Source organism: Poromitra crassiceps (genome assembly GCF_964638095.1).
Source record: "Poromitra crassiceps genome assembly, chromosome: 15".
In the NCBI taxonomy this organism is placed as follows: Eukaryota; Metazoa; Chordata; class Actinopteri; order Beryciformes; family Melamphaidae; genus Poromitra; species Poromitra crassiceps.
In genome coordinates this window covers 13,724,325-13,736,632 of record NC_139634.1, presented here as the reverse complement: position 1 = coordinate 13,736,632, position 12,308 = coordinate 13,724,325, and the positions used below count along the sequence as shown (strand labels likewise).

The window sequence follows — 12,308 nt, the reverse complement described above, 5'->3', positions numbered from 1 at the left end:
CTCTGAAGCCAAAGGACCAGGTAAAAAGTCTTGGCATTATTATTGACTCTGATCTGAACTTTAACTCCCACATCAAGTTTATAAGAAAATCTGCCTTTTATCATTTAAAAAATATAGCAAGGATTAGAGGCTATATGTCCAAACAAGATCTTGAAAAACTAATTCATGCTTTCATTTCTAGCAGGTTAGACTACTGCAACAGTCTTTTCAAAGGCCTTCCCAAAAAAGCTATTAAACAACTACAGCTCATTCAGAATGTGGCTGCTAGAGTTTTAACAAGAACCAAGAAAGCTGAACACATTACACCAGTTCTCAAATCTCTGCATTGGCTACCAGTATGTCATAGAATAGACTTTAAAATTCTGCTAATAGTTTATAAATCTCTCAACGGGTCAGGCCCACATTACATCTCTGAATTGCTTCTACACTATGAACCTTCTAGATCTCTTCGGTCATCAGGGACTGGTCTGCTAATTGTTCCGATGACCAAAACAAAACATGGTGAAGCCGCGTTCTCCCACTATGCCTCCCATAGCTGGAATAAACTCCCCTACTCTGCCTATTTTCAAATCCAAGCTAAAGACCTTTATGTTTACTTTTGCTTTTAACTGCTACTAAACTACTGAAGTTTTAATTCTACTCAATTTTTTTTATTGTTCTATTTTGGTTTTATTGTTTTATTTTAATTATTAGTGTTCTGATATGCTGTTGATTTCTTTATTATTATTATTTTTTTTTTCTTTGTGTGCTATGCATTGCTTTGCTGCTTGTCTTTCAATGATTTTTTGTAAAGCACCTTGAATTGCCTTTGTGTATGAAAAGTGCGATATAAATAAATTTGACTTTGACTTTGACTACAGTACGCTGCGTCCCGCTGTTCAGCGTTCTCAAAAGCATTCCTCACTCTCCTCTCTCTCTCCAGTCTCTCTCTCCCCTCTCTCTCTCCAGTCTCTCTCTCCAGTCTCACTCTCCCCTCTCTCTCTCCAGTCTCACTCTCCCCTCTCTCTCTCCAGTCTCACTCTCCCCTCTCTCTCTCTCCAGTCTCACTCTCCCCCCTCTCTCCAGTCTCTCTCTCCCCTCTCTCTCTCCAGTCTCTCTCTCCCCTCTCTCTCTCCAGTCTCACTCTCCCCTCTCTCTCTCCCCTCTCTCTCTCCAGTCTCTCTCTCCCCTCTCTCTCTCTCCAGTCTCACTCTCCCCTCTCTCTCTCCAGTCTCACTCTCCCCTCTCTCTCTCTCCAGTCTCACTCTCCCCCCTCTCTCCAGTCTCTCTCTCCCCTCTCTCTCTCTCCAGTCTCACTCTCCCTCCTCTCTCTCCAGTCTCACTCTCCCCTCTCTCTCTCCAGTCTCTCTCTCCCCCCTCTCTCCAGTCTCACTCTCCCCTCTCTCTCTCCAGTCTCTCTCTCCCCTCTCTCTCTCCAGTCTCACTCTCCCCTCTCTCTCTCTCTTCCCCCTCGCTCTCACCTCTCTCTCCCCCCTCTCTCTCCAGTCTCACTCTCCCCTCGCTCTCTCTCCAGTCTAACTCTCCCCTCTCTCTCTCCAGTCTCACTCTCCCCTCTCTCTCTCTCTTCCCCCTCGCTCTCACCTCTCTCTCTCCCCTCTCTCTCCAGTCTCTCTCTCCCCTCTCTCTCCAGTCTCACTCTCCCCTCTCTCTCTCTCCAGTCTCACTCTCCTCTCTCTCTCTCTCTCCAGTCTCTCTCCCCTCTCTCTCGCTCTCCCCTCTCTCTCCAGTCTCACTCTCCCCTCTCTCTCTCTCTCCAGTCTCTCTCCCCTCTCTCTCGCTCACCTCTCTCTCTCCAGTCTCTCTCCCCTCTCTCTCCCCTCTCTCTCTCTCTCCAGTCTCTCTCCCCTCTCTCTCGCTCTCCCCTCTCTCTCCAGTCTCACTCGCATGCCAACAACAACGCTGTGTTGGCCTCTTTGTAAAGCCCTCTGCCTCTAAGACCAGTGGAACGTTAAGGCCATTAAAAGACCAAATCCATGATCCAAAGCAAAACATAAAGGGTAACCCCGACCGCCACGCAATGCCAAGATATGCAACACAAACCCACCCCCCTGCCCCAGCATTTTTCAGAAGAAGAATGTATTTGCATTCTGGATTTTGTTTTCAAATTGTCTTGCTGTGTTTTTTGCTGGTTTCAAGAACCCTTTTCAAGTCTTTATTGTTATTCACTATGCTACCCCTCATGTTAAAGCAGGTTACAAATTATAACAGTGCAGGACCAGTCTAGACTGAAGTGGACTATAGGCTGGACTAGACTATACCAAATTTGACTTGGCTAGACTGGATTAGACATTTAGACATTTAGACTAGACTAGACTAGGGACTAGACTGAACTGGACAGGACTAGAGTTTACTGGATTTGACTAAACGAGATTAACCTGACGCTGCCAGATGGTTGTTTTCACATAGTCTCAACACCACACCCATGATAGTTCTTACGCTGACACACTACTGTACGTCACTGCATGCTCCAGATCCACAGCTATGCCATGTTACGTACGATCGTGCTGAACTGAAGTGTAGAGAGCACCCCTGCCCTGGGTGACCTAACGGAGACAGATTTTTTGATTAGGTAATTAGGGCAGGTTAATTGCCCTAATTACCTAATGGTGTGATGCCACTCGAGCAATGATGACCTCATCACTGAGGGCTCGAGTGACATAATCGCTGTTGACAATCTCTACATAAGTGAGTGATTTGTGATGAATTTGAGTGGAGACCACTGTGTTCCAGACCGGCTCACTAGTACAGTCATGTGAAAGGCTTATGCAAGGGCTCTACTGAGCAACTCTTCACCTCCATCCACACTGAGGATGTGGAGCGCTGAGCTGGAAAGATCTGCCTGTGTGTGTGTGTGTGTGTGTGTGTGTGTGTGTGTGTGTGTGTGTGTGTGTGAGAGAGAGAGAGAGAGAGAGAGAGAGAGAGACGTGGGCTGTATTTTCCTGTCATTAGGCTTGAGCATACCAGACATGCACGTCTAGCCTACCTACACACTCCCTGCTGCTGCCTACCGTATAAGGGGAAAGAGAGGTAGTGTGTGCGTGCGTGTGTGTGTGTGTGTGTGTGTGTGTGTGTGTGCGTGGGTGTGTGTGTGTGTGGGTGTGTGCGTGCATGTGTGTGTGTGTGTGTGTGTCTGTGTGTGCATGTGTGTGTGTGTGTGTGTGTGTGTGTCCACAGACAGACAGACAAACACTCTTCAAGGTGCTTTAGGTTGTCGCGTATGGAGCCAATTGCAGGCAAGGGAGCGCAGTTAGCCGCAAATGGACTAAACAGACTGGAGTTTTAAAGGCCTGCAATTTTCTCTGCTCCCACGCACGCAGGCACACACACACACACACACACACACACACACACACACGCACACACACACACACACACACACACACACACACACACACGTAGCCACCAACAGACAATCACAGACATAGACATGCAGAAACACAGACAGACATAATCAGATTCTGTAGAGTAACATCAACAACCACACACGACCTCTCTCTCTCTTTCTCTCTTTCTCTCTCTCTCTCTCACACACAGACACACACACACACACACACACACACACACACACACACACACACACAGACACACACACACACACACACACACACACACACACACACACACACACACACACACACACACACACACACAGATGTATGCATTCACATTAGCAGCAGACACATCCCTTGTATGTCAATGTACAGTGACATGTAGACCTACATGCATTTACACAACCCTAACAACAACTAGGCCTATATACACGTAGCATTGTCTTACTTCAATCAACATTCAGCAACATATACAGGTCCCAGAAATACACACACCCTCTCTCTCTCTCTCTCTCTCTCTCTCTCTCTCTCTCGCACACACACACACACACACACACACACACACACACACACACACACACACACTGACCCTGCCTCTCGTGAAAGAGAAGAAAATATGTTTCGCTTCAGTTTCATCCCTCTGGAGACAGATTAAACAGACCGTTACTTCAGTCAGAGAGAGAGGAGGAAGGCGAGGAGATGAAGAAGGGAGGGAGGAAACGAGGGATGAGAGTAGGGAGAGCGCAGGAGGTGAAGAAGGGAGGGAGTGTTGAGGGAGGAGTGATGAGGGAGGAGAGGAGAGAGAGCAGAGGAGGCTAACTGTCCAAAGTTGAGAGGCTCAGTTCCAGGTTCTGCTCCTGGGATCCTTTAGACTGAGGTGTGTGTGTGTGTGTGTGTGTGTGTGTGTGTGTGTGTGTGTGTGTGTGTGTGTGTGTGTGTGTGTGTGTGTGTGCGTGTGCGTGTGTGTGTGTGTTCTTGTACAGCTATCTTAGTGAGAACCAATTAGAGTTTGATACCTGGGAAATAAGGAGGTTTTTGGAAAGTGGGGACCTTCCCACATCTTCAAAGGGCTGTTTGAAGATGAAGACTTGCTTTGATAGGTTAGGTTAGACTTGGGCTTAGGCTAGGTTTAAGGGTTAGGCATTTATAGGTGTGATGGTTGAGATTAGTCTTAGGGGCTATGGAGAATGCATGATGTCAAATGAATGTCCTCACTAATTTATGGGGCATTCCTTTATAACTGGGAACTGGTAATCTTACGGTTCAAAGGTCATCAGCTGGGACGTTGACGTCACCAGAGCTGGTATTTCCCATCCCAAACTCGTAGGAGCCTCAGCAGCCCCGGCCTCAAAAATCCAAGATGGCTGCTCCGCGCAACAACAATAGTTCTAATCGTAGTAATTGCTGTTTATTAGCACTTCTGTCTTGTTTGTGTCTCATTAAATCAGCGGTACACACAGCACTGCCTAACTTCTATCTCTGTGGACATGAGGCTGCAGTGTTTGTATGCGCAAAATGCAGCGAAATGCCTTGTTATGAACTGTTATTGCTGACAATGGCTAGCCTGGCTAGCGACTGGATCTGACCAAGAGCTGACTCTTTTAAACGGATGTGACGCAATTCAACAGTGAGCTTCCCAGCTCCAGTTTTCTGCAAATGGAACGCTAACACGCTAACGGATGTGACGTCATTTAGCCTCCACATCCGAGTTTGTTTGCGAGAAAGGAACACACCAATAGCTACGGCTCGCGTGCGCACATGTGTCTGTGTGTGTGAAACTGGGCTCTTTCTCAAACAGAAGGCAGGAGAAAAATAAATCAACTAGGACAGAGAGAGAGAGAGAGAGAGAGAGAGAGATTCATACTGCAATGAAATGAAGGGGACAGTGTGAAGGAGTGTGATGAAAGGAAGAGAAAAGAGAGAAAGAGTGAAAGAGAGAGAGTGGAGGGCTGAGGGAAGTGATGACGGGAATAAAGGAGGACAGGAGGAGGTAACAAGGGAGGCGAAGGGAAGAGAGGGCGAAAGGCCAAGAAAGGAGAGAGGTAGCAGGGGAGTAGCAAGAGTTCAGGAGAATGAGATTTCAATCTGTTAGAGAGAGAGACATATAGAAAGAGAGAGGAAAATAGAGGTGGATCCAGGGAAGCGAAAGAGCAGGGATGAGAGAGAGAGAAAGATGCAAAGCCGGAGAGAAACACTTGGAAATAGAGGGAGAGAGTGAGAGACAATGAGATTGAAAGAAAGGAGAGCGAGAGGGGGTGGGGAGCGGAAGAGGAGGGAAACGACGAGGATACAAATGGAGGCAGAAAGAGTGAGAGAGAGAGAGAAAATGGGAGTAAGAGAAAGAGAGAAGGAGAACGTGAGGAATAGGAATAGACAGGGAGAGAGGAACAGGTAAGAGCAGAAGTAGAGAAACAACAAGAGAAGGCAAGGATAAGAAGATTGGAGTAAAAGAGAGGAGAGAGAAAGCAGAGAATTATGATAGAAAGAGAGAGGGAGAGGAGAGAGCAGACAAGGAGGAATAAAGACGGTAAGAAAACAGAGCAGAGGGGGGGGGGAAAGAAGAGAAAACAGAAGTAGAAGCAGTGGAGAGAGAGAGAGAGACTCCTGTCTGGCCACTGATGAGAAAGCCATACAGCCGAGCCCCCCCCCCCCCCCCCCCTGTCCCGGGAATGAGAGGAGAGAGGGAGGGAGTGAATACCTCTCTGTGACTAATGTCTTTTTCACACGTTTAACCTCCATCCATCCATCATTGTGTCCACCTCCAGCTCTCTGTAATATCCATATCCAGCAGCCGGCTGTGACAGAAAATACCACCTCTACTGTTACCCTTCTACTGTAGCCGCCATACTGTGACCCCCCTACTGTAACCTCTCTAAAACCCCTCTACTGTAGCCACCCTACTGTGACCCCCCTACTGTAACCTCTCTGTAACCCCTCTACTATAGCCACTCTAGTGTAACCCATGCTACTGTAACCCCTCTACTGTAGCTACACTATTGTAACCCCCCTATTGTAACATCTCTACTGTAACGCCTCTACTGTAGCCACTCTACTGTAACCCCCCTACTGTAGCCACTCTACTGTAACCCCTCTGTAACCCCACTACTGTAACCGCTTTACTGCCACCCCCTCTACTGTAGCCACTCTAGTGTAACCCATGCTACTGTAACCCCTCTACTGTAGCTACACTATTGTAACCCCCCTATTGTAACATCTCTACTGTAACCCCTCTACTGTAGCCACTCTACTGTAACCCCCCTACTGTAGCCACTCTACTGTAACCCCTCTGTAACCCCACTACTGTAACCGCTTTACTGCCACCCCCTCTACTGTAGCCACTCTAGTGTAACCCATGCTACTGTAACCCCTCTACTGTAGCTACACTATTGTAACCCCCCTATTGTAACATCTCTACTGTAACCCCTCTACTGTAGCCACTCTACTGTAACCCCTCTACTATAGCCACCCTACTGTAACCCCTCTGTAACCCCACTACTGTAACCGCTTTACTGCCACCCCCTCTACTGTAGCCACTCTAGTGTAACCCATGCTACTGTAACCCCTCTACTGTAACCCGTCTACTGTAGCCACTCTACTGTAACCCCTCTGTAACCCCTTTTGCGAAATCCATCTTAAAGCACACAAAAAAACAAATCATGTAATTGGCTGGGCTAGGGATGCACACAATTAATCGAAACTCGATTAATTGCTTGTTAAGGATTTACTCGAGCAAAGAAAAATGACTCGATCAAAACAAAACATAAAAGCAACGCATTAAATGGTCTTTTCAAATCATTTTTCAATGATCCTCCAGAGGGCGCAATGATATCACTGTAACAGACTGTGTTCAGCGTGTATGCGAGGCTCTGTGTTTGTCCCCTCGGAGTTGCCGTACAATAGGAAGTGGGATGTTGTTGACCACAGAGCTGGTGTGTGCTAACGCTAGGAGCTAACTGAGAATGAATGTGGAAACGTGTTATAACGTTACAGCCTGACTCTCGTTTATTGTTTTAACAAAGTGTAAGTAATAGGCGGACCCGGACACTCGGCTACATCACTATAGCCCTTTTCAGACAAGTCATAAGCTGCTGTTCAAGTAGAACAGTGTTCATTCGGATAAATTGGCTCACCTGGAGTAACCTCGCGTCACAATCTGCATGGGTAAGTGAGCCCTGCGGCCGTGACGGGGATTCTGGGCAAATGTTGACATGTCTAAAAAGTTATGCCTCCACGTTTTTATGTGTTTCATAGCGTATGCTATGCAATGCTGTGAGAAATATACAATACGTTGCTGCTGCATAAATAAACGTTTTATTGAGGAAAAAACGCATTTGGTATGGTTTGGAAAATTTTGTATTTTTAATTACAATTAATCGATTGATTGATTGTTAACGTTACCAATGATCGAGTTTGGAATTTGCGGAAAATGTGCATCCCTAGGCTGGGCCAATATGTGTGCACCCTCAGATATCTACCACAGTTCGTAAAGTCTACACCAGTTCACAAAAGCATTATTCACAAGGACAAAGTAAAGGTCTGTAGACTGTAAATATGATCTGGCATTAGGCTGGGCTATTTATGTCTCTATGATAAGGCATTCTCAGACAAATGGGAGGGTGATTTAAACGCACCTTGAGACATGTTTACATCATGTTTCTTGTCTGTATCAGGCTGCGCTGCGTGCTCATTTGATAAGCCTGTATCAGTTTGTTAACAAGCAGCAGCCTTTGTCCTTCAATGAAAATGTTCCTTAAACTGTGGGACAGGAGCCAGACTGGGTCAAGGCGGCCATGTTTTCTGTCGGGCTGTTGCTTGCGTTTTTCTTCAGTTACTATTTTTGGAGGCTATTGTTTTAACGCAAAAGGGGGTGATGGGAAGTCAAACGGAGATGTACAGTCAGCAGTGAACCTTGCCTCCTACACTCCCTCTCTCCCTGCCTGCCTCTCTGCCTGCCTCCCCCCAGTCTGTCTCTCAGCCTTCTCTCTCCAGACTCACTCCCTTAAATTCCACCCTCCCTTCATTCTCTCCCTCCTTTCATTTCCTCCTCTTCCTCCGTTACCTATTTCATCTCTCCCTCGGATTTTCGCTTGGTCGCATTGAGGCCAATACATTCAGGTGGTGTGTCGTCATAGACGCGTGGTCAATGGGTCAGCATGGGGGAAATCCTCCCGTTCTCCCCATGCAGCATAGTTTGCATTTAGCTGCTAGACCAGCCCAGGCAGACAGGATCGGGGATTCAACCACCGCATTGAAGGATGGCTTTAAAGCCATCCTTTAAATGCACATCTGAACAGACGTCTATGTACCTGCTCTTGAATCCCCAATCCTGTAGTGTAGAGCCGCAACACCGTCCTTTGATGAGTCAGCCCATTGAGATACGGTATATGGGGTTTTTCCCCCCACCGTCTAGGCTCGCGTGCCAGCCGTAGTAACATGTTGTGGACATTCCCACACAGACCGACTGTATCTATGACGAAGTACCAAAAACTGCAGTTCCTTGAATGGCCACTTGAGGCTGGCTCCAAAAGGGAGTCATTCCCCATTCACCCCCAATGTAAAAATGCCTAAAAGTTTTATATAACTCACCTGTTTAAGAGTAAAATAGACGATGAAAAAGACTTGATTGACAGGTTGCCTGTCCAGTGATCATGCAGCTTGCAGTGTTTCCCATACATAAAGGAATTTGTGGCGGGCCGCCACAAAAGGATTTTGACCGCCACAAAAAGATGACCAAATTTATTTTTTATTTTTTATTTTTTACAGTGCACCTGAACGCAACATGCAAGATACCCGCTGAATAAGTGTCCAATAAATGTTCCTGTCATTCTGGCCAATACTTCTGTTATAGCATTTCAGTCTGGAATAATGGAATATCTTTCAATAATCTATGATTTAGCTGCTAAATTGTCAAATACCGCCGTCTGCTCGCTACCCAGGCACTTATTATGTATGTACTTAACCTAACTAACTTAACCTAACTAACTATCAGGTGTGCGTTGTCAGCCTAAACTCCGGCTGACACCCCAAAAACCTACAATCCGCTACAGAAAAATGTAGGCTATATTGTTTGTTTATTAACTGGCCCCTCGCCTTCTATCATTTCACGAAAGTGGCAAAGCAAGTTGAGTATCCCTGACTGACCTATAGGGAGAAATTTAGTTTGTCATTGTAAACCCACAGCACACAGTAATGATGACATGTTCTTCATAGATCTAGCCTTTTAATTTTGCTCTTAAGCTTTCTCAAAGTACACCAAATTCATGCATTTTACTTTAAAATGTTAAAAAAAATCTCGCGGGGGGCATGCCCCCGCACCCCCCTAGGGGGTCGGCGGTCCCCCACCACAAATACTCAAAATCCTGTGGGAAACACTAGGCTTGCCGATCATGGACCAATAGCATTAGGCTGTTGCTTCAAAGGCTTCAAAATGGGAGTCCATAAACCAATGAGTGATGTCACACCCTTTGTACAGTCGGTGCTCCTCCCCATCTTCTTCTACACCGCCCCCTCCTCTCTCCATCCCTCTCTTACCTCCCTCCCACCTTCCTCATTCAATCAGGCTACTTTTCCAGCCACTCTGTTGTTCTAGTGTGCAGTTTCACAGTCGAGCAGCTACTGAGCGCTCAAGGTCACGCTTCTTCATTTGATGTCTCTACTGAGGAAGAAAGACAAGGGGGAAGAAGAAAGGCATGTGGATTGATATTAAAGCCAGCGGTCAGCTTGGCTCTGGCTCCCTGCCTGTGGAGGCAGTGTCTGTGTAAAGTGTCAATGTTTCAACTGAGCAGTTAAGGTGAAAGGATCATTTCTGTCTTTTTTTTCATGTGACATTCAGATGGTTTAGCACTAATGGGGGATAAAAATGGGATAAATAAATCAGGAAAAAGAATACTAGATGAACGCAAGTCAAGGGTACAACAGGTGTTTGTTGAAGCATTGCATGATCAAACCTTTACAGGGTACACTTTCTTCAGCAGCATGCCACCAATGCAATGTTAAAGTCTGCTTCCTTCCCCAAGGGTTCATGTATGAAAACAGCTCATCTTAAATATGACTTACTGCACTTCTTAATCAATCAGTTTGTCCAGTACTGTGATTTTTTTTCGTTGTTTCCTTACATTTGTTGATGTTTTTCTATTTGTTCCGAACAAAGTTCTGCTGCTGCTGCTTCTGGAAGCATACAACACAACAGCTTAATGTAAAATATGTCTTGGAAAGCGTATGGATTGGATCGTTATTGTGTTATAGCAAAATACATGTTTTAATCTAAAAGATGTTTAACTTTAATGCGGCTTACTGTTAATAACTCTCCCTTTCCTCTCTCGCCCCCTGAAGGTCCCCCCAGGGTGTCGGAGCGGGTGGCCCACCGGCAGTCCATTCGCCTGGGTCGCACCATGAAGCTGTCCTGCCCCGTGGAGGGCGACCCCCCGCCCCTCATCATGTGGACCAAAGACGGACGTAACATCCACAGCGGCTGGACGCGCTTCAGAGTGCTGCAGCACGGCCTGCGCATCAAAGAGGTGGAGGCGGACGACGCCGGCACCTACATCTGTAAAGCTACCAACGGCTTCGGCAGCGTCAACATCAACTACACCCTCATCGTTATAGGTGAGCGCTGCAAGTGACCAAACGCCATCTCATTCTCACACAAGGAAAAACGGGTGTTCACACCGGGGCGATTTTTGCAAAATTCGTAATTACATACAAAGTCCATGCAAACACACGAGTACCGTAGATGTGATTTCTCGCCCGGGCGGGGTAGATATTTCTTTCTTTCTTTCTTTCTTTCTTTCTTTCTTTCTTTCTTTCTTTCTTTCTTTCTTTCTTTCTTTCTTTCTTTCTTTCTTTCTTTCTGTCTGCTGGCTTTCTTTCTTTCTTTCCCTCTCTCTCGCCCATTCTTTCTCTCCCCCCCCTCTCTCTCTCTCTGTCTGGAACATAATTAGCCAGGTTTGGTTGATGGGTCTTTTATACAACAATCAAGCTTGTGTTACTCTTCAGACAATGAAGCACTGCCTTTGTGTGTGTGTGTGTGTGTGTGTGTGTGTGTGTGTGTGTGTGTGTGTGTGTGTGTGTGTGTGTGTGTGTGTGTGGCAGTGTGATTTATGAATGGGACATTTGTTGAAGGAGATGTTTGTGTTTTCGCTCTGGTTGTCTGTGTTTGTAGGGCATTGCGTCAATGTACTGCGGGATGCGGTTTGTGTGTGTGTGTGTGTGTGTGTGTGTGTGTGTGTGTGTGTGTGTGTGTGTGTGTGTGTGTGTGTGTGTGTGTGTCTCAATTCTGGTGTCATTCTAAAAGAGACATTTATTGTTGCTATTGTTATGTTGTTCTTATTATTGCTTGTTGGTCATTTAGATTTCAATACTGCATGTCTGTGTGTTTGTACTGTACTGGTGACTACGGTCAGACTCTGACAACTTTGCTGCTCAAATACAGGTGTGTCATTCTCTTTGCACTGGGACTCAAATAGCTGCCCCCCCCCCACCACCCACCAAATACCCACTCTTATGCATGTAAACAAAATAGTTATTTGGGAGAGGCCAGTGTGAGAGCCTCTGTGTGTGTGTGTGTGTGTGTGTGTGTGTGTGTGTGTGTGTGTGTGTGTGTGTGTGTGTGTGTGTGTGTGTGTGTGTGTGTGTGTGTGTGTGTGTGTGTGTGTGTGTGTGAGTTTATGTGCATGTGTGTATGTGTGTTTATGTGCGTCTGTGTATGTGAATGTGTGTATGTCCGAATGCATCATACGTCATGTCTGTGTGCATCATTGTATGGATTTGTGTACAAGTCTGCATGCCTGTCTGTTCGCATACTTCTGTGTGTGTGTGTGTGTGTGTGTGTCAGGTTTCAGTCAGTGCAGTGGATGCCAACAGGGAGATTAAAGCTGTGCAGAGTTCCAGAGGGTCTGACTAAAGCAGCGTGTCTCCCTGCCCAGCGTCGGCGCTTCAAAGACGCACAGGGCTCCATGCACACGCTGGGAGCACCCATAT

General features: G+C 46.5%; 1 protein-coding gene across 1 annotated transcript in view; it reads left to right on the top strand.

The window, feature by feature from the left end:
• The window catches only part of fgfrl1a (fibroblast growth factor receptor like 1a), a gene marked incomplete at its 3' end in the record, with an annotated part of 99,738 nt that overhangs the window by 20,558 nt on the left and 66,872 nt on the right, over window positions 1-12,308 (top strand). Inside the window, exon 3 of the mRNA XM_083651939.1 lies at window positions 10,662-10,934. Within this exon, the coding sequence (XP_083508065.1) occupies window positions 10,662-10,934 (273 nt within the window). The remainder of the gene's footprint in view (window positions 1-10,661; window positions 10,935-12,308) is intronic.